The following is a 22,968-nucleotide window of genomic DNA, read 5'->3' on the forward strand; positions in this document are numbered from 1 at the left end:
TCTTTCTGTGTGAACTGTGGGTCTAAGCCCAAGTTGGTATGCTGTAAATATACAGTAGTGGTCTTAGGTGTCACTTATTGTTCAGTCACTTAAGCATTGCATATCCCTAAATTTCTGACTCACTTAAAACCCCAGGAATAAAGTTAAGGAAGACTTTAAGGAATCCACTTTAGTTCTTGTTGTTGTTCTCATTTTATAGCACTTGTCCATGAAATACCTTCAAATCACTAGAATCCAGGGGAGGACCGGTATTTATTTATTTATTTTGTTTCTTATGGGAATCCAGGGGAGGACCGGTTTTTATATTTTTGTGTCTTCTGAGAGTGTCTAGATAGTATGTAGTACTATAACTAGCCATCAGAAATACTTACATTTAGAATATTGACCAGTTAATAAGAAAAATGAAAATGTGATAGTTTATATAGATATTTTAGTCAGACTGGTTTTTGTTTTGTTTTGCTTTTTTGGTGGTGCTAGAAATCAAACCCAAGGCCTCACACATGCTAGGCAAATTAGATTGCATTTTTAAATTTAAATATTTAATCACAGCACAGTGTAAGAGAAATTTCTTCCCAAGAAGGGTAAAACTGTTATATTGTTTGCTCATATGTACTGAGTCCTAGGTCTCCTTGTACTGGGAAAAATGGGGGGGGGGGCAGGCCCAACAGTTGCTTTTTATAGAATTTTATAAAAAGGAGACACCCATAAGAAGTTGCCAGAAGCTAAAAATGTCATTCTTATATTTTCATTTTCTTTTCTTTCTAAAGGAACAAGATGAAGTAGAAAAGTCAAATAAAAAAGAATTACAAGAAAAGGAGGCGATCATCCAGGCATTAAATATAAGAATAACAGAAGAAGAAAAAAAGAATCTTGAGCTAAAGGATCAAGTTACAGCCACTGAAAAATTAATGAGAGAATTACAAGAACAAATTGCAAGTATGAAATTAGAGCTGGCTAATTCTAAGCAAAAAGAAAGACAATGTTCTGAAGAAATAAAACAATTAATGGGTACAGTTGAAGACCTTCAGAAAACACATCATTACACAGATAGCCAGTTTGAATCTGATGTGGTACAGAAAATGGTGGAACAAGAAATGCAGAAAAGATTAGAACAACTCCGAGCAGAGATGGATGAAATGTATGGGCAACAGATAGTACAGATGAAACAAGAGTTAATAAAGCAACACATGTCACAGATAGAGGAACTTAAAGCACAACATAAGGAAGAAATTGAGAGTGTTTTAAAATCACATTTAAATATTACAATTAATGAAGATCAAATAAAGTTAATGAACGTGGCAATAAATGAACTGAATATGAAATTACAAGATACTAATGCGCAAAAGGAAAAACTCCAAGAAGAACTAGGAATAGTTTCAGGAGAAAAATCTACTCTGCAGAGACAACTTGATGACCTTTTTGAAGAATTGAACTTTTTAAGGGACCAAATTCAGAGAGCTAGAATGATAATAGCTGAACAAGAAAGTCAACTGAATGAAGCACGTAAGTCCCTTAGTACAGTGGAAACTTTAAAAGCTGAGATTGTTCTGGCATCTGAATCTAGGAAAGAACTAGAGTTAAAACATGAAGCAAAAGTTACAAATTACAAGATAAAACTTGAAATGTTGGAAAAAGAAAAAAATGCTGTATTAGACAGAATGGCTGAATCACAAGAAGCTGAATTAGAGAGGCTGAGAACACAGCTCCTATTTAGTCATGAAGAAGAACTTTTGAAACTAAAAGATGATTTAGAATTTGAACATCGAATAAATATTGAAAAACTTGAAGATAGCTTAGGCATTCACTATAAACAGCAGATAGATGGCTTACAAAATTTAATGAGTCAAAAGATGGAAACAATGCAATTTGAAAAAGATAATTTGATAACTAAGCAGAATCAGTTGGTTTTGGAAATTTCAAAACTAAAAGATTTACAGAAGTCCATCATGGATTCAAAATCAGAAGAAATGACCCTTCAGATGCATGAACTCCAAGAGGAAATCGAAATATTAAGACAAGAAAAAAAAGAAAAAGGTACGCTTGAACAAGAAGTTCAGGAATTACAACTTAAAATTGAATTATTGGAGAAACAAATAAAGGAAAAAGAGGATGACCTTAAAGAAAAGTTTTCACAACTTGAAGCAGAAAATAACATTCTTATAAATGAGAAAAAAGCTTTTGAGGACAGGTTGAAAATTTATGTTCCTGCTGAACAAGAAGAAAAATTGATTTTCATTGACTCCAGCAAGTCCATATCCAAAGATTGCAGCTGGCAAAAAGAAATGGAAATGCTTACAAAAGAGAATGAGGCCCTCAAGCAACAGTGTATTCAGCTAAATGAAGAAATTGAAAATCAAAGAAGTACATTTTCATTTGCTGAAAAAAATTTTGAAGCTAACTATCAAGAGTTACAGGAGGAGTATACTTGCCTTCTCAAGGTAAAAGATGATTTAGAAGACAGTAAAAACAAACAAGAATTAGAGTATAAAAGTAAACTTAAAGCACTTAATGAAGAGCTTCATTTACAAAGAATAAATCCAGCTACAATCAAAGTGAAAAGTGCCATGCTTGATACTGACAAAGCTTTTGTCGCAGAGGCATTAGAAATCTGTGAAGTTGTTGAGAAAGATACAACAGAACTTATGGAAAAACTTGAGGTAACCAAGCGAGAAAAGCTAGAATTGTCAGAGAAACTGTCTGATCTCTTTGAACAATTAAAACAGAAACATGGTGAGGTTAATTTTCTCAGTGAAGAAGTCAAATCTTTAAAGCAAGAAAAAGAGAAAATTCTATTGAGATGTCAAGAGCTAGAACTCCTAATTAACCATCATAGAGCAGAAAATATAAACATGTGTGATGTTCATTTAAGTCCTTTACAAGATGGAATAGTAACTATTATAAACAAGGATTCTCAAGGATCATTATCTAATGTAGGTGAAGATTTTGGAGAAGAATCAAAAACAGTAGTGGAAGAGAAAATTTCTTTTGAAAATGTGGCTATTGGAAGAGAAAGCAAGCAAGAACAGTTATTTTCACCATCAGTAACAAATGAGTCCTCACCTGGGACAGATCAATCAAGTGAAAACGATAAACTCCATCAGGAACTTTATGTACTTAAATCAGAACAGGTATGTTTACTTATTTACATATGGTATAGCACAGTGAAAATGTACATTTCATGCTAAAAAGAGTTTTCACCTTCTTAAAACAAATTTGTAAAAGAAAATGAAAGTGAATTATGTAATTCTCATTTGGATCTATCATTTATCATTTAATTTTCCTATTTTTTTCTTAAACTATTTTTCTTTTAGCTAATCTATTATGTATTCTGCTCAGAAATTAAAGCAATATTTTCTTTGTAAAGACAATAGTTTAAATAATATTGTTTAGAATCTCAACTTTACAAAAGTAATTGATTTTATAACTTAGTATTTTGTAGCAATTTCAAAGACTTTTAGAGTTTTTATTTCATACTGGTCTTTTTCAAGGTTCCACAATTGTAAACAAACTCTTTTGAGTGTTTTAGAACCTTATGCAGTTGTTCAATAGTTATAAATTCTTTTTCCTTTGTGCAAGAAAAACACTTAAGCCCTAGAGTTTTTTGAGTCTTATACCTGAGGAGGAAAAAAATAGTATTAATTCTCTGTACAACTAAAGAAATAAAACACATAAAATAATAGGTTATTTCCTTTTATGTCAGCTATTCATATTAGAAATAACAGAAAAGTCTGATGTGTATCTTCAGTATGATAATGCTAAATAAACTTTTTATAATTAAAAACATCTTTTAGCTGTAGATGGACATTTTACCTTTATTTTATTTTTTTATAATATGGTGCTGAGGATTTAACCCAGTGCTTCACACATGCTAGTCAAGCTCTCTACCACTGAGCCACAACTGTAGCCTGCTAAATAAACTTATGTGTTTCTAAAACTTAGGTAATAAATATCTTTTGCAGATATAAGAGTTTAGTGTTGAAAGAGAGAAGAAGTTAAGGAGTATATATTTCAGTGAGGAAGACAGGTAATAAATGAGAAAATAAGACAGAAATATTGTTAACAGTCTATGAAGAAATAAAACACGGTATCGTGATAAAATAAAACAGGAAAGCTCACAAAAAAAATTGAGAATGATGGGTGGGGGTGGGTGGGGGTCTGGAGATTGGAGGAATTAACACTTGAACTGAGATTCAAATGAGAGGGAAGAGGCTGCATTATGGAAATTAGAGCAGTTGTACCATGAGTAAATTTGAGGAACTGAATTGAAGGCCTATGTAGTTGAGTTTGGAAAGAGTTTGAAGAAGGAAGAAACTCAATCATAGGGAGCCTTACAGACTTTGTAAGTTTAGATTTTTATCCCTAAGTACAATAGGAAGTCATCGGAAAGTTTTCTGTTTTTATTTCTAATGACATGTTCATGTTGATGATCTTATAAAATGTGGTCATACTTTACGTTTTTAATAACTTGAATAGACCCAAGAAATTCAAATTGCTTAACTACTATTGCTATGTTAAATATTGCAAATTGTTTTTAAAACTATAAATGGTGGTAATTACTCCTAAAAAATATCAGACATAATTTAAATTTTATTAAAAAGCATTATTCGAAGAAGACCTGAATTTGAAGCACATTTGTCAAATTGGTGAAATTTTCTTAATAGGAATTTTGTTTCTGTATTGAAGATACTTGCAATGGTATTTAGATACTCTCTCCTTGAAATTAACTAAACAAAGTGAAGAAAAGCAAGTCTGTAAATTGCTCCCATTTATCATTATTAAAATAAACCCCATCATTGATACAGAGGGGGGAGTAAGGTATTTATGCAGGTGGAGGGAAGCTCACAGAAGAAATTGAGCGGTGACTTACATAGTGATACTGTTTACTTGTCTGAAATACTGCAGAGGCAACAAAATACTCCTACTCTCAGTATTAAACTTAGTAATTAGAGCAGATATATCTCACTGAAACCAAAATAAATGTGGCTGTTAAAAATTTTTAACTGGCCAGCTGCAGTGGCAAACGCCTATAATCCCAGCTGAGGGAGGCTGAGGCAGGAGGCTAGTGAGTTCAAAGCCATCCTCAGCAACAGTGCGGCAGTAAGCAACTCAGTGAGACCCTCTCTCTAAATAAAATACAAAATAAGGATGAGATGTGGTTCAGTGGTCGAGTGCCCTGAGTTCAATCCCCAGTACCAAAAAAGAAAAAGAAAAAAATAATTTTTTAACTGAAAAGAAAGAAATGAATAGTTTTGGAGTATAATTCCATATTATCAAAGAGTCTTTTCAACATTGGGGTGCAAGAAATAAGGAGTGGCAGGAACATTATAGATATTGGCTAGTTATTGATGCTGAGAGAAGCCATAAATTCAATTGTGTGTGTTTAAAATTGGAGGTAATTATTGGTATTGGAAGAGATACTGAGCTTAGAAACATCTACTGGAACTTAGAAACCTCAAGAGAAACCATAATATCAGTTCTGTGAGTGAAGAGACACTACTATATAGGCTATATAGACAGCTACTATATCCCTAGTACCTAGAATAATGTTTTGCACATGATCAGCAGTTAATAATGTTTTACAAATGGATGAATGAGGGGTGAATAGGGGAAATAAACAAAGCCGCTTTATCAAGAATCAGCTGTGAATCAGGATAGGCCTTCATGTTAGAATGAAAATCAGAATAGCTTTTGTCGCTTGCTATTTAGCATTGTTCTATAAGCCCTAACCATTCCAAAGATAAAAAGATACATGGCATAAATAGAAGTAGATAATTCACAGGTGTAATTAAGAAATTGAGAAAAATAATCTAAGCAAAGAAACCAAAAAACCTAATGTAAAATAAATGTCAAAATTAGCCAAAAATGTGTAAGACCAATATAAATAAAATTAGAATACTATCAATTTAATAAATGAGATATTGAAATGAGTTAAGTATTAAACAGCATAGAAAAGTGTCAAGAATATCTACATTCAAAGGAAGTAGAAGGAAGGAAATAAAGAGCAAAAATAAGAGAACTTGTAATAAACAAGTGGGAAAATTTTTCAAGAACTTTGGAGGTTTATTATTTGAAAAGATTATTTACAGGTATTAGATCTCCGAAAATATGACCAAGGGGGGAAAAACACATAAGCAAAATCAAGAATGAAATAAGGACATAAGTACAGATACCACAAGAAATTTTAAAAGTCATAAAAAATGCTACAAATAATCTCTGCCAATAGATTTGAAAATATAAGCAAACTCTAGATGGTGTTCTGGAAGAATATAAACTACCAGAACTAATGCAAATAGAAATGAATAAGTTCAAATAACCATTAAATAGAAATGAATAAGTCAGTAATCATTAAAGAGTTGAAGTAGTGGTCAGAAGTTTTCCCTTTTGCCTCATCTCAAACCAAAATGCTAGACTTAAGACCATTTTACAAGTAATTGTTATTAACTCTCCAAGAACAAAAGTGTAATTGTCCACTAAAGTAGGATTAAAGAGAGAATGGAAAAACAAAGGAAAGAAGAAAAACTGAAGAAAGAAAAACCACCCAGTTCACCTTAGAAGGCCAATATTAATATGAAGTCCTGATAGGAATTGTAAAGAAAATAAAATTGTAGAGTAATCTAACTTGTAAGTGTAGTTGCAGAAATTCCAAATAAAATATTAGCAAGTTATACCAAGAGTGGACAAATAGTTAAACATTTGAAAAAAAAATCTGTGACTGTAATCTCTACATTTTTATGTAGCAAGACAAAATCCATGATTATTTTAGTGCATCTCAGAAAAAAATACATAAAAAAATTGACAACCCATTTATAAGTTAAAAAAAAAGCTTTAGGAAATCAGGAATAGCACGGAAATTTTCTAGTCATGATGCTGATTTTCATCAAAATGTTGACAGATTATATTTCTGATGGTGAAATTTAGAAGCATTTCCATTAGAATCAAGTATAGGACTAGGATACATACCAATTGTCAACATTACTATTGCAACATGGTTTTGTAGTTCTTAGTGAATGCTTCTCCAGTTCTTGCAATATGACAAGAATAGGAAATGAGAAAAAATATGAGCAGATCAGGCAAAACTTTAAATCCAAGATAATAAGATGTTTTGAGTTTTTGTTAAGAAAGTTATAAAATATTGAAGACACAAAGACCTGACTGTGTGCTAATACATATCATATCCATAATGGAAAGATACAAAGAAAAATATCAGTTCTCTCCTAATTAATAGTTCTAGTCAAAATTACAATAAGGTTTCTTAATGAATGTGGAATACTGATTCTAAAATTGATATAGAAGAGTAAATAGCCAAGAATACTCAAGACAATCTTAAAAAGTATGTATTTGTTATCAAAACTTATTACAAAATCATTATAAACAATATGGTTTAATGCCAGGATGGTTAAGTAGATCAGTAGAATATAATGAAAAGCCCAGAACAGATCTGTATCTTGTAAAAATTTAGCAAGAAGGCCCTACAAGTCAATGAATCACTTAGTGAATCTCTACTACATTCCAGGCACTGTTCAAGTCATTCATAATTTAACAGTGAATGAAAATGGTCAAGGAAGAATAAAGTTTACTTTTTAGGGTTTAAATGAACATTAGAAAATACAGACAAATATTTCTGGTGGTCTTAAGTGCTATGAATAAAATTACAGTATGATAAGAAGATCTCCCTAAGTGTAGGGCTTTTTTTGCATAGGGTAGGTCAAGGAAGACTACTTTGGTGAGATGATATTTGAGCAGAGACAGAGGAAATCAAAAAATAAACCAAATTAGCAGAAGCTTAGAGTATTCAAAATTGTTTGGGAGGAAAAAAATAAAATTGTTTTGAGCACAATTGACTTTTGATACTAGAGGTTAGAAGTTAGGGAATTAGATCATTGTCACTTTAGGGAAAAAAATCAGGTTGGTTAAAAATGTACACATAAGAAGAAAATAGAATCTTAAGATAGGGAAAACTTTTAATAAAGACAAAGCATGGGAAAACATTTAAAATTTTTATTGTATCTTTTAAAAACAATGATGTAAAACAGATTTGAGGACTGGGACTAGATATTTGCCATGAATGTAAGTTGCAAACAAAAGCTATCAAGAATATAGAAAGAACAATTAATGTAACAAGAGGTCCAAAAACAAAATAATAATGGGCAAAAGATGTGAAAGACATGTGCCTGAATAGCAAATCAAAGTATCTAATAAACATGAAAATATTCTTTCAACCTTACTATTCAGTGTAAAAATAAAATAACATTTTATACCCATTTAGGTTGGTGAAGTTAGTCTGATATAAAGAATGGTGAGGATGTGAGTATATAAGTACTCAACCTTCTGGTAGCATTGTAAATTAGTACTGTTATATAAAAATAATTTGATCAAATCTAGCACAGTTAAAAATGCACTATCTGTGACCTAGCAGTTATATTTCTAAGTAGTTCTCAAAGTGGGGTTCCTGACCAGAAGCCCAGCATTACTTGGTAACGGGTTAGAATTCAAAGCTCTTTGACCTCTCCTGAATCAGAAACTGTGGGGATTGGGTTAGGTTCCTAAAGTAACCTGTTTTAATAAGCATTCCAAGTGATTCTGATGCATATTACATTTGAGAACCACTAATTAGAAAGAAATTAGCACATTTATCCAAAAATTAGGAATAAACCAATTTATCTCCTGAAAGGAAATGGACAAATTTTGGTATAGTCATAATACCACAGTTAAAATGAATTAACCTGTTGCCTTCATGCTGTTTATTTTTTTTTTTTGTTTGTGGTACTGGATTTTAAACCCCCCATTACCTACATGGAATAATACCACAGACATATTGAATGAGAAAATAAATTTGTAAAATTAATATCATTTGTGTAAGTCCATAAAAATACAAAATATACAGTGCATTGAGAATGCAAAATGTATTGTAATGAGAAGTGATAATGTAAGAATTGGACTGGATTCGTACCAATCTATGATTATGGTTGCCTGTGAGAAAGGAGTGATGAGAACATAGAAGTTTATGGGGAGTACAGGGAATGAAAAATATAGAGAAAATGTTATAGTACTTGTTAATTTGGGTTTCGAGTTTATTGCTTGCATTTTTCCATATTTAAAATAATATTTTAAATCCAGGCATGGTGGTGCATGCCTGTAATTCCAGCTGTTTGGGAGGCTAAGGCAGAGGAGGGTTCTAAGTTCAAGACCAACCTTGGCAACTTGTTGAGACCTTGCCTTAAAAAGGGCTGGGGTTGGGATTGTGGGTCAGTGGCAGAGCGTTTGTCTCACATATGTGAAGCACTGGGTTCAATCCTCAGTACCACATAAAAATGAAAATATTGAAAAAAAGGGGCTGGAAATGTAGCTCACAGGTAGAGAGCACCCCTGGGTTCAATTCCCAGTGCCATGAAAATAAAATATTATTTGAAAATAAAAAGAAAGATAAGGAAGAGCCAAGACAACATGAGAGAAATTGGTATGAAAATTTGTTCTCCTGGTCTCCTTGGCTAACTACTCTTACACAGCTGTAGCCTATCCATTGCTGTTAGTCCTCTTAGGGTTTTTAATTGGACCCTGCATCTTTAACTGTTTATTTAATAAGATATATAAAACAAAAAATACATTCTGTAAAACTGATGGTCCTCCATACTCACTACAGTAGCTGTAAACCAATGATGATTAATTAATGATTTGATTAGTTCCATAAAACCAGTGGGGAATGTTATAGGCCAGGCTATATAAGCAATGACCAAACAGACTTCATTTTACCCTGAGACTCCATATTACGTAAGAAGAGCTTCTCCCATAGGAAAGTCCCATCACTGTACCACATTACTAATTGCCTAGCATAGCCTACTTGCAATACAGAATAGCAATTCTTGCACAATGTAAAATTGTTCTCTTTGGTTCCCACTTTCCTTGGGCAGTGTACCTTTGTGGGGAATAATTGATTAGATGTTAGTAGCCATTCTTTAATGTGTATTCAACTAGGGTCACTTTGATCCATTTCTCTTTTGATTATGATTATGAAAAAATCCCAGGAGAAATGAATGAAATGAAAATTTGATGAAGACATTGCATTGTTTCGCTAATGGCTTTATTCAGCTTCTGTACTACTTCTTGCTTGCTTGCTTGCTGGTTGCCAAGTCAATCTGGATGTGGTTTTCGCCTTTAAATATCCTAAAATGTTGAGGCTCTAGGCTGTTTCCTGCAGAGACAACTTGTTCCTGTAGGGAGCATTCCCAGACAGTCAGAATAAAGACTCTCCAATATGGAGAAATCATAAGCTATACCAAATATCAGAATTTGCTCTAAAATTGAGGTAATGATACTACTCTCCTTGAAAAAAGAAGTAGCTAAGTATAATTGAATGAAGAATGAAGAAAAAATGTCATTGGTTCTCTTATGAAGTTTTAAACTATAAATTATTTCTCCTCTTGTTTTAGTATATGCAAAAAGCAAATTATTTTATAGTAAATTATTTTAAATTTTTCTAATATATATTCACTTTCAGAATGATTTAAGGCTACAGATGATAGCTCAGTGCATATGCCTTTCAGTGGTTTATTCAGCTGACGTGGATCAGGTTCATGAATATATGGAAAATGAAAAAGATAAAGCTCTTTGCAATCTTAAAGTGGAGCTTATTTCTACTCAAGAGGAAAAGATCAAGGAGCTTCAGAAAATATACCAGTTAGAACTACAGAATGTAAAAACACAAACAGGTAAATAGTTTCTGACTTATAATTACCATGAAGCATCACTTAGAGTCCACCATTTCATAATTCTGTTCTTAGAACTCACAGGGGAAGGTGACTTGTGTATCTAAGCCCTAGTCTTATTTGTTCATATAAACATTGGATATTCATTCAAGTGCTAGAGAAAACTAAAATTACTGAGTCATTTTCCCATAGGAAATTATAATCCATTGGGAAAGCATATATAAAATACACTGAAAATTTCTGAAATGTAAAGAATGGAGGGAGAAAAAAGAGTTTTGTCTTTCCTGTGGAGATGAGTAGGATGAGGGTATGGGTAGGAGTAACTGGGTTGGAAATTTGGGGAAGGCTATGGAGTCTTAAGCATTGAGCTCTATCTAAGATTGCATCCTTTTGGGAGAACTGGGAGTTCAGGTTGTGTTAGCTAGATAAAACTGAGAGATTGGAAGGAGCTTGATCAGGAAATGTTTTATGTACTCTGATGAAACATGTTTATGTTTTATGCTATTGGTGATAAGACCTACAGCAGGATTTTAAATAGTGGGAGTAACAATAAGATTTTTATTTTAAGTTGATACCATTAGGATCAGTTGGAAGGGATGAAATTATTGATGGGACGACCAGCCAGATTGAATTGAGTATGATAGAAAGTTAAGTTCAACACTTAGAGTTTGGTTCTAGTTTGTCGTTAATGTTAGCAGAAATTAAGAATGATACCCAAGTTTCTAGCTTAAGAAACTAGAGGATGGTTCTAGTCATAGAAAGGAACCAATTTGTGAAAAAAATAATAATTCAGTTTTAAATATATTGAGTTAAGAATAGAATACTTATTGACTTTGAAAAAATATATAGGAGTTAGTTGAAAATAGAAGTCTGAAACCTGGGAGAAAAATTTAATTATGAGGTAAAGATTTATAATCAGCATGAATGTCAAGGACAAGAGGTCAAGGACAAGAATGAGTTATCAGGGGAAACTAGAGAGTGAGTTAAAAGACCAAGATGGCATAATGGGAAGTAACAATGTTAAGGGACCATACAATGAACCATAAACAATTAGTCACAGTTAATGTTTTTCTTTCATGATTATTTGGCCAGTTAACTAGACTTCTTGTGTTCAAGGTATCTCTAGGCCTTCACTTTTGCTTTTAGGAATGAGTTTTATTATTGTAATTGCTTTGGTGAACAGAATAGAATTTCAAGCATATCAGATAATACCATGCCTTTTCACTTCAGGGGTTCTTTGAATATAGTAATATTTTAAGTTTATATTTTTTTAAATTGATATCTTCTTGAGGTAGTCTGTCCACTATTTCCCAAATTGCATGTTAACTAATGGCTCATTTAATTGGCAAAAAAGTTAGTTTAGTGATTAATTATCAGCATTTTTAAGAAATAAAAATAAAAGAGGAAAGTGAAAGGTGTTAACTACTCTCCTGTGGTCCCTTTTCAACACTTCTTTTGTTTCATGTTTCTGAATTGTTTTAAAGATATAAAATTGTTGAATTTAGAGATACTATACCATAAGGATAGGAGAAATGATCTTGAATCACACTGTTTTCTTGTTTTCATCAGTCAGAATGAGTCAAATTAAAACCTGAGTTTCACTCAAAACATTATTCAAAGAATAAATATTTTTATACATTGAAATAAAATGATTGTTATTTCACTGAGAAGTTTGTATTGAAATGTGTATTGTCTTCTCTTCCTGTTATCTTCTCTGAAAGATACCAAAAAAATTAAACAACTTGAAGAACAAATTCAAGAATTAGAAAACTTCATATGCTTTTTGCGCAAACAATTGAAAGAAACTGAAGAAAATCATAGGGCAGAAATTTATTCTCTGCAGGAGAAGCTTCAAGCCATTAGTGAGACCACGGTGGACCCAAGGTATCTATTTACTTAAAACTTCATTCAGCAGTATTTGTAGCTTAGTAACAATGATAGTATCATCTGGAATGGTTATTTTAAGAATAAAATATAACTTTAACAAAGAGATAGGATGTAACATTTTTTAAGAAATAAGAGCAGGAGATAATTCTGTATTTGAAATGTGTGAAATAAATGTTGGTATAAACCAAAGACATTTTATTATAGGAATTTTACTTATACTTTTATAAAGATGTTATTATTAATCTATTTTCTGAATTAAAATATGTCAGGTAGTAGACATTTACTTGTTTATTCTATGCCTAGGCTTTGATATGTTGATGTGGTGAGTACTTAAATAGTCTAAGTATGATCATTCCACTATGACTTGAATATACTCCATTTGATTGTCTAATGCTCAAATTCATCATGTCCCAAATAGAACCCTGATCTATGAGGAGAGAAGAAATGATCTTCAATTACCACTATGTATGTTTTCTTGGATCAGGATCTTCTAAAATTTGCTCCTTCTGTAGCCATCTTCATCCATCGTGACTCCTTTCTGTCATAACTCTCTGCCATTCTATGAAAAAATCTTGGTTTTTTTTTTAACCTTCAAAGTACATCACAACTGTGCCACTCCTTACTGCTCCACTGGTCCCTGCCATTGTTTTGTGTTTCACCTGGATTACTCAACTTCTGTTTATAGTCTATTCTCTATATAGTCAACACAAGTGCCAGAACCTTTGCTTTTATAATTTCAGTTACATCATGTTACTCTAATCCTCTTCTGCTCTTTACAGTCTCACTAGTCCTGAGGACCATGACATCTTTGACTTTCATTTCCTACTGACTTTCTTATCACTTACTGTTCTCAAACCATATAATCCCATGGAGTTGGGGTTGGAGCTCAGCGGTAAAGCGCTTGCCTGGCTTGTGTGAGGTCCTGGGTTTAATTCTCAGCACCACATATAAATAAATAAAGTAAAGGTCCATTGACAACTAAAAACAATTTTAAAAGATTAAAAAAAAAACCTCATACATCCCCACTGTGATCCTCAATTATATCACATATCAGTACGCTTCTGCTTTAGGGATTGATTGGCTTTTTCTTCTACCTAGAATGATTATTCTGCAGGTATTTTTATGCCCATACCCTCATCTCCTTTGGTTCTTTACTTAGATGTCATGTTCTTACATAAATTAAAATCGTCCCCAAAGAGTCTGTGTCTTACTTTTCTACTTCATTTTTTCTTAAAATTATTTGTTTTATATGTACGAATACATTATAATCATTGTGTGCATGTATATGTGTATATAAATAATGTATGTGTGTAATTTATGTATCCAAATATATATAAATTTAGAGGAAATATTGTTTCATTTTGTTTGTTTTCAATTAAGGAATTTAAGCCTTTTTAAAAAACATTTTTATTAGTTGTTATTTTATTTATTTATTTATTTACATGCAGTGCTAAGAATTGAACCCAGTGCCTCATACACACTAGGCAAGTACTTTACCACTGAGCCACAACCCCAGCCTAGGAATTTAAGCTTATCGTTGTCTATTTAAGTCACTGATGTATTCTAAATCCACATGATTTCTAAATACTAATCTTGCCTTATTGTTATAAGATTAGACATTTTAAGAAAACATTGTTACAAAGTAGTGAATGCTTATATAACAATACAGAATTCGGACATACATACCAAAAGATATGTGGGTAGATAAAATTAAACTGATTGTAAGTTAAAATTAAACTAACTGTAAGTTAAGAACCTTCTCTTTCCTGTTGCCACTCTTCATTTCCAATATAAGCAATCATTGTTACTTTTGATATGTATTCTTTCAGACATTTTCCTATTTATATAGACATATATGTTAAAACAGGCTTTTAATGCAAGTGAGAATTTACAAGCTTTTTTAACTCAGTAATATATCTTAGGTATATCTTTATATATATACATACATACATGCACACACACACACACACACACACACACACATATATATATATATAATTTTTTTTTGTATCAGGGATTGAATTCAGGGGCTCTTTACCATCAAGCCACATCCTCATCCCTCTTCTTTTTTTTCAGAACTACTGTTTTTATTTTAAATAACTCATGTTCAGATCTACCACATACCAGTTGGGTAATGTTAGACAAATCAATTTTAATGAACTATTATTTCTATATATGTAGTTTCAATAACTAATTATTATTTTTTAGTTCTAACAATTTTTTTTTCTTCTAACTAGTTATCTAAGACAGTAGGATGCATTTTGACATATCATACATAAATGAAGTATAACTTCTCATTCTTTGGTTGTGCATGATGTAGAATATGTGATGTAATCATATATGTACCTGGGGTAATAATTTCTGATTCATTCTACTATCCTTTCTTCCCTCATAACCCTCCCCTCCCCTCATTGCCCTTTGTCTAATCGAAAATATGTTTATTCTTCCCTACCCCCGCCAACCCATTTTGAATTAGTATCTGCATATCAGACAAAATATTCAGTCTTTGGTTCTTTGGGATTGGCTTATTTAGCTTAGCATGATATTCTCCAGGTCCATCCATTTGCCACCAAATGCCATAATTTCATTCTTCTTTAAGGCTGAGTAATACTTCATTGGGAAGATATATATCACACTTTCTTTATCCATTCATCTGTTGAAGGACACCTGGGTTGGTTCCGTAGTTTAGCTATTGTGAATTTAGGTGCTATAAACATGATGTGGCTGCATCACTGTATTATGCTGATTTAAAGCCCTTTGAGTATAAACCTAGGAGTGGGATAACTGGGTCAAATGGTGGTTCCATTCCAGATTTTCTTATGAATCTCCATGCTGCTTTCTATAGTAGTTGCATCAATTTGCAGTCCCACCAGCAATGTATGAGTGTACCTTTACCCCCACATGCTTGCCAACATTTATTGTTGCATATTTTTTCTTTTTCTTTTTTTGTGGTGCTTAGTAATGAACTAGGGCCTTGGTCATGTGAGGCAAGCAGTCTACCAAGTGAGCTATGTCCCTAGGCCTGTTGCTCGTATTCTTGATAGTTGCCATTCTAACTGGAGTGAGATAGAATCTCATTGGAGTTTTGATTTGCATTTCTCTAATTGCTAGAGATGTTGAATGTATTTTCACATATTTGTTGATCAATTGTATGTCTTCTGTGAAGTGTCTGTTCAGTTCCTTAGCCCATTTATTGATTGGTTTGTTTTTCTGGTGTTTTTATTGTTTTTTAATTTTTTTTTAGTTGTTGATGAAACTTTATTTTTTAAATTTATTTATATGTGGTGCTGAGAATCAAACCCTAGGTCCCTCACACATGCCAGGCAAGCACTCTACCACTGAGCCACAACCCCAGCCCCTGTTGTTAAGTTTCTTGAGTTTTTTATATATCCTGGGGATTAATGCTCTGAGGTGTATGTGTGGTAAAGGTTTTCTCCCATTCGGTAGGCACTCTTCATGTTATTGATTGTTTGATGTGAAGAACCATTTTAGTTTGACTCTTTTTATTGATTCTTGCTTATAGTTCTTGTGCTCTAGAAATCTTGTTAAGGAGGTCAGTTCCTAAGCTGAGGTGGTAGAGTTTGGACCTACTTTTTCTTCTGTTAAATGCATGGTCACTGTTCTAGTGCCTAAATCCTTGATCCACTTTGAGTTGAGTTTTGTGCAAGATTAGAGATAGAGGTTTAATTTCATTTTGCTTCATGTGGATTTTCAGTTTTCCCAGCACCATTTGTTGAATAGGCTATCTTTTCTCCAGTGAGTATTTTTGTCACCTTTGTCTAGTATGAGATAACTGTATTTATATGGGTTTGTCTCTATGTCTTCTATTCTGTATCATTGGTCTATATGTCTGTTTTGGTGCCAGTGTCATCCCATTGTTTTTTGTTGTTGCTGTTATGGCTCTGTAGTATAATTTAAGTTCTGGTATTATGATGCCTCTTGCTTCACTTTTCTTCCTAAGGATTGCTTTGGCTATTCTGGGTCTCTTTTTTCCAAACGAATTTCATGATTGCTTTTTCTAGTTTTACAAAGAATGTCATTGGAATTTTAATAGGGATTGCATTAAATCTATATAATGCTTTTGGTAGTATGGCCATTTTGACAATGTTAATTCTACCTATCCAAGAATATGGGAGATATTTCCATCTTCTAAGGTCTTCAATTTTTTTCTTTAGTTTTCTGTAGTTTTCACTGTAGAGGTCTTTCACCTCTTTTGTTATATTGATTCCAAATATTCTATTTTATTTTTTTACACTATTGTGAATGGGGTAGTTTTCCTAATTTCTTTTTCAGTGGCTTTATCACTGATATATAGGAATGAATTTGATGTATAGTTGTTAATTTTATATCCTACTACTTTGCTGAATTTCATTCATTAATTCTAGAAGTTTTCTGGTGGATTTTTTAGGTCTTCTAAATATAGAATCATATTGTCGGCAAATAGTAATAATTTGAGTTCTTTTTCTATTCGTATCCCTTTAATTTCTTTCTTCTGTCTACTTGCCCTGGCTAGTTTCCAGGATTATATCAAATAAAAGTGGTAAAAAAAAAAGGGTATTCTTGTCTTACTACAGTTCGTAGATGGAATGCCTTCAGTTTTTCTCCATTTAGAATGATTTTGGTCTTGGGTTTAGCATGTATAGCTTTTACAGTGTTGAGATTTGTTTCTACTATCCCTAGTTTTTCTAGTGTTTTAAACATTAAAGGGTGCTTTATTTTGTCAAATGCTTTTTGTGCTCCAATTGAAATGATCATATGATTCTCCTTGAAGTCTATTGATGTGATGAATTACATTTATTTATTTCTGTATGTTGAACCAACCTTGAATCCCACTTGAATATGATGCACTATTGTTTTAGTCAGCTTTTTTATTTCTGTTACTAAAAGATCTGACCAGAACAATTTTAAGAGAGGAAAAGGACTCATGGTGTTATTTGAGGGCTCATCGTGTTTAGATGTCTTAGTCCATAGAAGGCCAGCTCCATCCCTTGGGCTTTGAGGTAAGGCAGAACATCTGGAAGAAGAGTGTGACAGAGGGAAGGAGTTCACATAGTGATCAGGAAACAGAGTCAGAGACTTCACTCTCCAGATACAAAATATATACCCCATATAGAGACTCCACTCTCCATATAAAAAATGTATACTCCATAGCCATCCCCCCAATTCCCATCTCCTCCAGCCATACCCTGCCACTTCTTTTAATTCATATCGGGGATTAATTCACTGATTAGGTTAGTCATTTCTCTTCTGAATCTTCTTGCATTGTCTTATGTGAACTTTTGGGGGATTCTTCACAACCAAACCATAACAACTATATATTTAATGTTTTTATATGTGAGTTGCCAGAATTGTATACAGAAGTTTTGCATCTATGTTCATTAGGGATATTGGTCTGAAGTTATCTTTCCTTGATGTGTCTTTGATTTTGATATCAGGTGATACTAGCTTCATAGAATGAGTTTGGAAGAGTTCCCTCCTTTTCTGTTTCATGAAATAGTTTGAGGCTTATTGGTATTAATTCATCAAAGGTCTTGTAGTACTGGGTAAGAATCTTTTTCATCCTGGGTGTTACTTAAATGGTTGGCTTTTGATGCCTTCTTCTATTTTATTGCTTGAAATTGATCTGTTTAAATTGTGTATGTCCTCCTAATTCCTTTTGGGTAGCTCATTTGTCTCTAGAAATTTGTTGATGTCTTTAAATTTTTCATTTTTATTGGAGTATAAATTTTCAAAATAACTTCTGATTCTCTACTGTATTTCAACAGTATCTGTTGTAATATTTTTTGTGATTATGAATTTTAGTGATTTGAGTTTTCTGTCTTCATTAGCACGATTGAGTTTATCAATTTTATTTATTTTTTCAAAGACACAAATTTTTGTTTTGTTAATTTTTTAATTGTTCCGATTATTTCAATTTCATTTATTTCAGCTCTGATTTTAATTATTTCCTGTCTTCTACTGCTTTTGGTGTTGATTTGTTTTTCTTTTTCTAGGGCTTTGAGGTCTTATGTTAGGTCATTTACTCATTGACTTTCCATTCTTTCATGAATTTAGCTTAATAGTGTCCCAGAGATTTTGACAAGTTTTATTAGTTCTCATTTATCTCTGGTAAGTATTTTAAAAATTTCATCCCTGATTTCTTCTTATGTCCATTGGTTAGTCTCTAGGTGTTGGAGTTTTTTATTTTTTATTGTATCAATTATTTCTAATTTCATTCCATTATGATCTGATAGAATGCAGGGTATAATCTCTTTTTTATTTCATAATTGTTGCTTTGTGGCATATTTTAGAGAAGAGTCTGTATGCTGCTGAGAAGAGCATGTATTCGTTGATGGATATAATACTCTTTATATGTCTGTTAAGTATAAATTATTGACTATATTATTAAGTTCTATAGTTTTTTTGTTTAGTTTTTGTTTGACGATCTATCCAGTAGTGAGAAAGGTTTGTTAAAGTCACTCAGTATTATTGTATTATGGTCTATGTAATTCTTGAAATTGAGGCAGGGTTTGTTTGATATATGTAGATGCTCCAATGTTTGGGGCATAAATATTTAACGTATTATGTCTTGTTGATGTATAATTCCCTTAAGCAGTATGAAATGTCTTCTTTGTCCCTTCTGATTAACTTTTGGCTTTGAAGTACACTTTATCTGACATGGGGATAGAAACCCCTGTTTGTTTACTCAGTCCATGTGAGTGGTATGTTTTTTCCCGTCCTTTCATTTTCACTGTGTGGATGTCTTTGCTTATGAGGTGAGTCTCTTGGAGACAACAGATTTTTGGGTTTTGTTTTTTTAATCCAATCTGCCAATCTATGTCTTTTGGGTTTATTAGTTTAGACCATTAACATTATTTTTGAGATATGATTTGTGTTCCCAGTCATTTTAGGTTATTTCTACTTTTTACTTTGAATTAATTTCTCCTTTGATTGATTATTCCTTTTGTATGGCTCCTCCCTTTGTTGATTTTTTTTGACTTTTTTTTTCCATCTTCATGGAATATTTTGTTGATAATGTTTTTTAGCACAGATTTTCTAGTTATGAATTCTTTAACCTTTTTTTATTACGGAAGGTTTTTATTTCATCTTTAAATCTGAAGTTTTATTTTTGTTAGATATAAAATTCTTGGTTGGCATCCATCTTCTTCAGAACTAGGTATATATTATTCCAGGACCTCCTGGCTTTGAGGGTCTGGGTTGAAAAATCACCTGAGATCCTAATTAGTTTCCCTCTATATATAATCTGATATTTTTTCTCTCATAGCCTTTAAAATTCAACCCTTATTTTATATATTTGACCTTTTTTTAATGATGTGTCTTGATGTGGGTCTGTTGTGATCTTGTACATTTGAGGTCCTCTTGTATTTGATTTTCCATTTCATTCTTCAGATTTTGGAAATTTTTTCATATTATTTCATTGAAAAACTGGGCATTCCTTTGGTTTGTATCTCTATGCCTTCACCTATCCCGATAAATCTTATTTTGGTCTTTTCTTGTTATTTCATCATTCTTGGAAGTTCTGTTCATGGTTTCTTACCATCTTCCCTGTGTAGTCAACTTTATTTTCAAAATTATATATTTTGTCTTCATTGCCTGAGGTTCTATCTTCCAAATGGTCTAGTCTATTGATAGTAATTTTCATTGAATTTTTAATTGGTTTATTGATTGTTTCATTTTGAGGATTTCTGGGGTTGTTGTTGTTGTTGTTGTAATTTTCTGAGAATCTCTGCCTCTGCAATGATCTTTTACCTCCTCAAATTTATCTCTGATTTTATTCCCTATATCATTCTTTATGTACCAGGTCAGTCTAATATGTACTTTCTAAATTCCTTTTCTACATTTCTTTTACTGTGTTGTCTATGGGTTTAATTATTGGATCATCTTGGTTTGTTTGGGCCACTTTGTTCCATTGTTTTCTCATGTTGTTCTTATGTCTGTCCTTCTAGCAGTGTGGATTTCAAGCAGTACAGTGTCTACCCTGTAGATTAATAGTGTCCCTGAAGATTTCTAGTACCTCGCCTTTAAGGAAGAGACAAATAATAACTGCACCCAATACAAATAATATACAGCCTTAAACCAAATAGCTCCTATTAAGGCATCCACAGTTTTATTCCATTAAACTGAAATGATGTGTTCAATTATTGTCTACAATATAAACATTAAGTTTGCAAAAAAGTTTACAGTTTCCATTGGTGGACAAAGAGAGAACAAAAGTCATGTAGGGTGTGATGTTTATGAGGAAGGATCAGAAAAGATAGAAGTTAAAAAATTATAGGAAGAATGAAGGGAGGACTTAATAGAGGTTGGGTGTTAGCAAGAGAAAAGTGAGAAAGAGAATACAAGGAAACAGATAAATGAGAGGGGAATATATATATATATATATATATATATATATATATATATATATATATATATATATAATTTTTTAAAAGAAAATAATAACAAAACTGTAATGTACTATTCAGATATCCCAGTCCTCAATAAAATGATCCATGAAAAATACTTGGTTTCAAAAATGGTAGACATGTGAGAGAAGAAAAAAAAGGAATCTGGATGAAAAATTGAACACTTTTTTCCATTGCAGTTCAAGTTTCTCAGCTTCTCTTCTGAGCAGTTAGGTATGTTGTCTGGAATTTGATGCTAGCTCTACCCTCAGGGTAGTTAGGGTTGCTAGGGTGAGAGTGTTAGTCCTGGAAGCGGAACTACTAGAGCCAAGGTGTAGGCTTAGGTACGTTCCAATCTCTTCACTGCGTGCCTATTGGTCTGAAGATTTTAAGTCATCACACCTCCAAGGCTCAGCAATTGTCTGTCCACATTGGAAGACTGTACCTCGGGAATCTCCTTTAGGTTCTACACATGTGATGTAGGAATCTGTTCTTAGCCCACAACTTTGCCTGCAGACCCCATGAACCCTGGTCATCATTTGGTCTCCAAACTTGATCTCTTTCTTTGCCTGTCCTTTCAAATTCACAGTCAGGCACTTTTCTTCCAGCCAGTACTGCAAGCAGCTGATTGGATGGGGAGGGGAAAGCCAGGTGGGTTTCCTTGATCAGTATTCTCCTGTGTAAATGTCCCTCCATGCTTGATTTTCTCCAGTCACTTTGGAACACTCTCTATCACACAGTATGGGTTTGCCTTGCACATTTTTGGGGCCAGACTTCGATCTGCCAATAATTGACTCACCTAACTGCAGGCCCCCCAGCCACTGCTTCACAAGGGTTCTTTCTGCTGTCCTCCATGCATGCCGCCAAGAAAGCTGGTGGCTTCCCTCCTGTACACACATGCTGTGCAGCACAGCTTACTGATTTTTTTTTTTGTTGTTGTTGTTGTTTTTTGAGCAGTATCTCTGAGCTCTTAAGCTCTCCATACCGCAAAACACCTCTGTTTTCCTAGGAATGGGGGTTCCTTTATTGCTTTACTACATTCACATAGGGATTATTCTGGTTTGTACTTCCAGCTATTTTACAGCTCTGGAGCTGGGGATCTTTCCCCCTTATTTTATTATACAAGATCTCTTGAGTCCATGATCTGTTTTGAGTATCCAGTATTAAATTCCAGTTAAGTCCTTCCTAGTTCTGGACCATTCACCCATCTTGTTGAAAAAAGTGACCTTTTTGCTTTTCTTGGTTCACTCCACAGATCTGTCAGGGAAGCAAATACTTTATTCAGCCATCTTCCTGCATTTCCAACCATTTTTTTTTTTTTGAAAGAGAGTCTCACTAAATTGCTAAGGCTCATCCTGAATTTTTGATCCTCCTGCCTCAACCTCCCAAATTTCTGGAGTTGCAAGCACACACCACTGTACCTGGCTCTTTTAATATATTTAATCCAATATAATCTATTCTATATTATTATATGTTTTGTGTCTGTGTAATTTAGATATCCATGTAATATGAATAATATGTATCATATATCTTAGGTATATAAGTAGTGTGTAGTATCAGTGTATATAGTATGTTATGTACACTGTTGCTATATAAGCATATCTAAGATGTTATTTTTAAAAGAATTATTAAAAATTTTTTTTACATAATAAATTTTTTATCATACATTTATACTGAAATTCATTAAATGACATAATATTCATTGTTACTTTGAATTGGAAAACTTAGTCAAAAATGTTTTAAGTTACAATACTTGTAACCCTGGGGGAACTATCATTTTTGTATCCCCACTGCCTCAGTACACGTTATACATGGTAGAAACTTTGGATAAAACACACAACACTAATTTTTTTTTATACTTTTTTATTTATATTTAGCTTCTCTGTTGATTCAGTGGTAATTAAAGAATCTGATGTACAGAAATCAGTAGTACATCCTGGAAGTTGTCTAAAAAAGAATATTGATCATGCAATAGAGGTATGTTATTTTTAATC

General features: G+C 32.7%; 1 protein-coding gene across 1 annotated transcript in view; it reads left to right on the top strand.

The window, feature by feature from the left end:
- The window catches only part of LOC143387701 (A-kinase anchor protein 9-like), a 60,836-nt gene that overhangs the window by 30,777 nt on the left and 7,091 nt on the right, over positions 1-22,968 (top strand). Inside the window, exons 8-11 of the mRNA XM_077108310.1 lie at positions 768-3,128; positions 10,496-10,706; positions 12,425-12,587; positions 22,852-22,951. Coding sequence (XP_076964425.1) covers positions 768-3,128; positions 10,496-10,706; positions 12,425-12,587; positions 22,852-22,951 — 2,835 coding nt within the window. The remainder of the gene's footprint in view (positions 1-767; positions 3,129-10,495; positions 10,707-12,424; positions 12,588-22,851; positions 22,952-22,968) is intronic.

This window comes from Callospermophilus lateralis, unplaced genomic scaffold, assembly GCF_048772815.1.
Source record: "Callospermophilus lateralis isolate mCalLat2 unplaced genomic scaffold, mCalLat2.hap1 Scaffold_44, whole genome shotgun sequence".
Classification (NCBI taxonomy): domain Eukaryota; kingdom Metazoa; phylum Chordata; class Mammalia; order Rodentia; family Sciuridae; genus Callospermophilus; species Callospermophilus lateralis.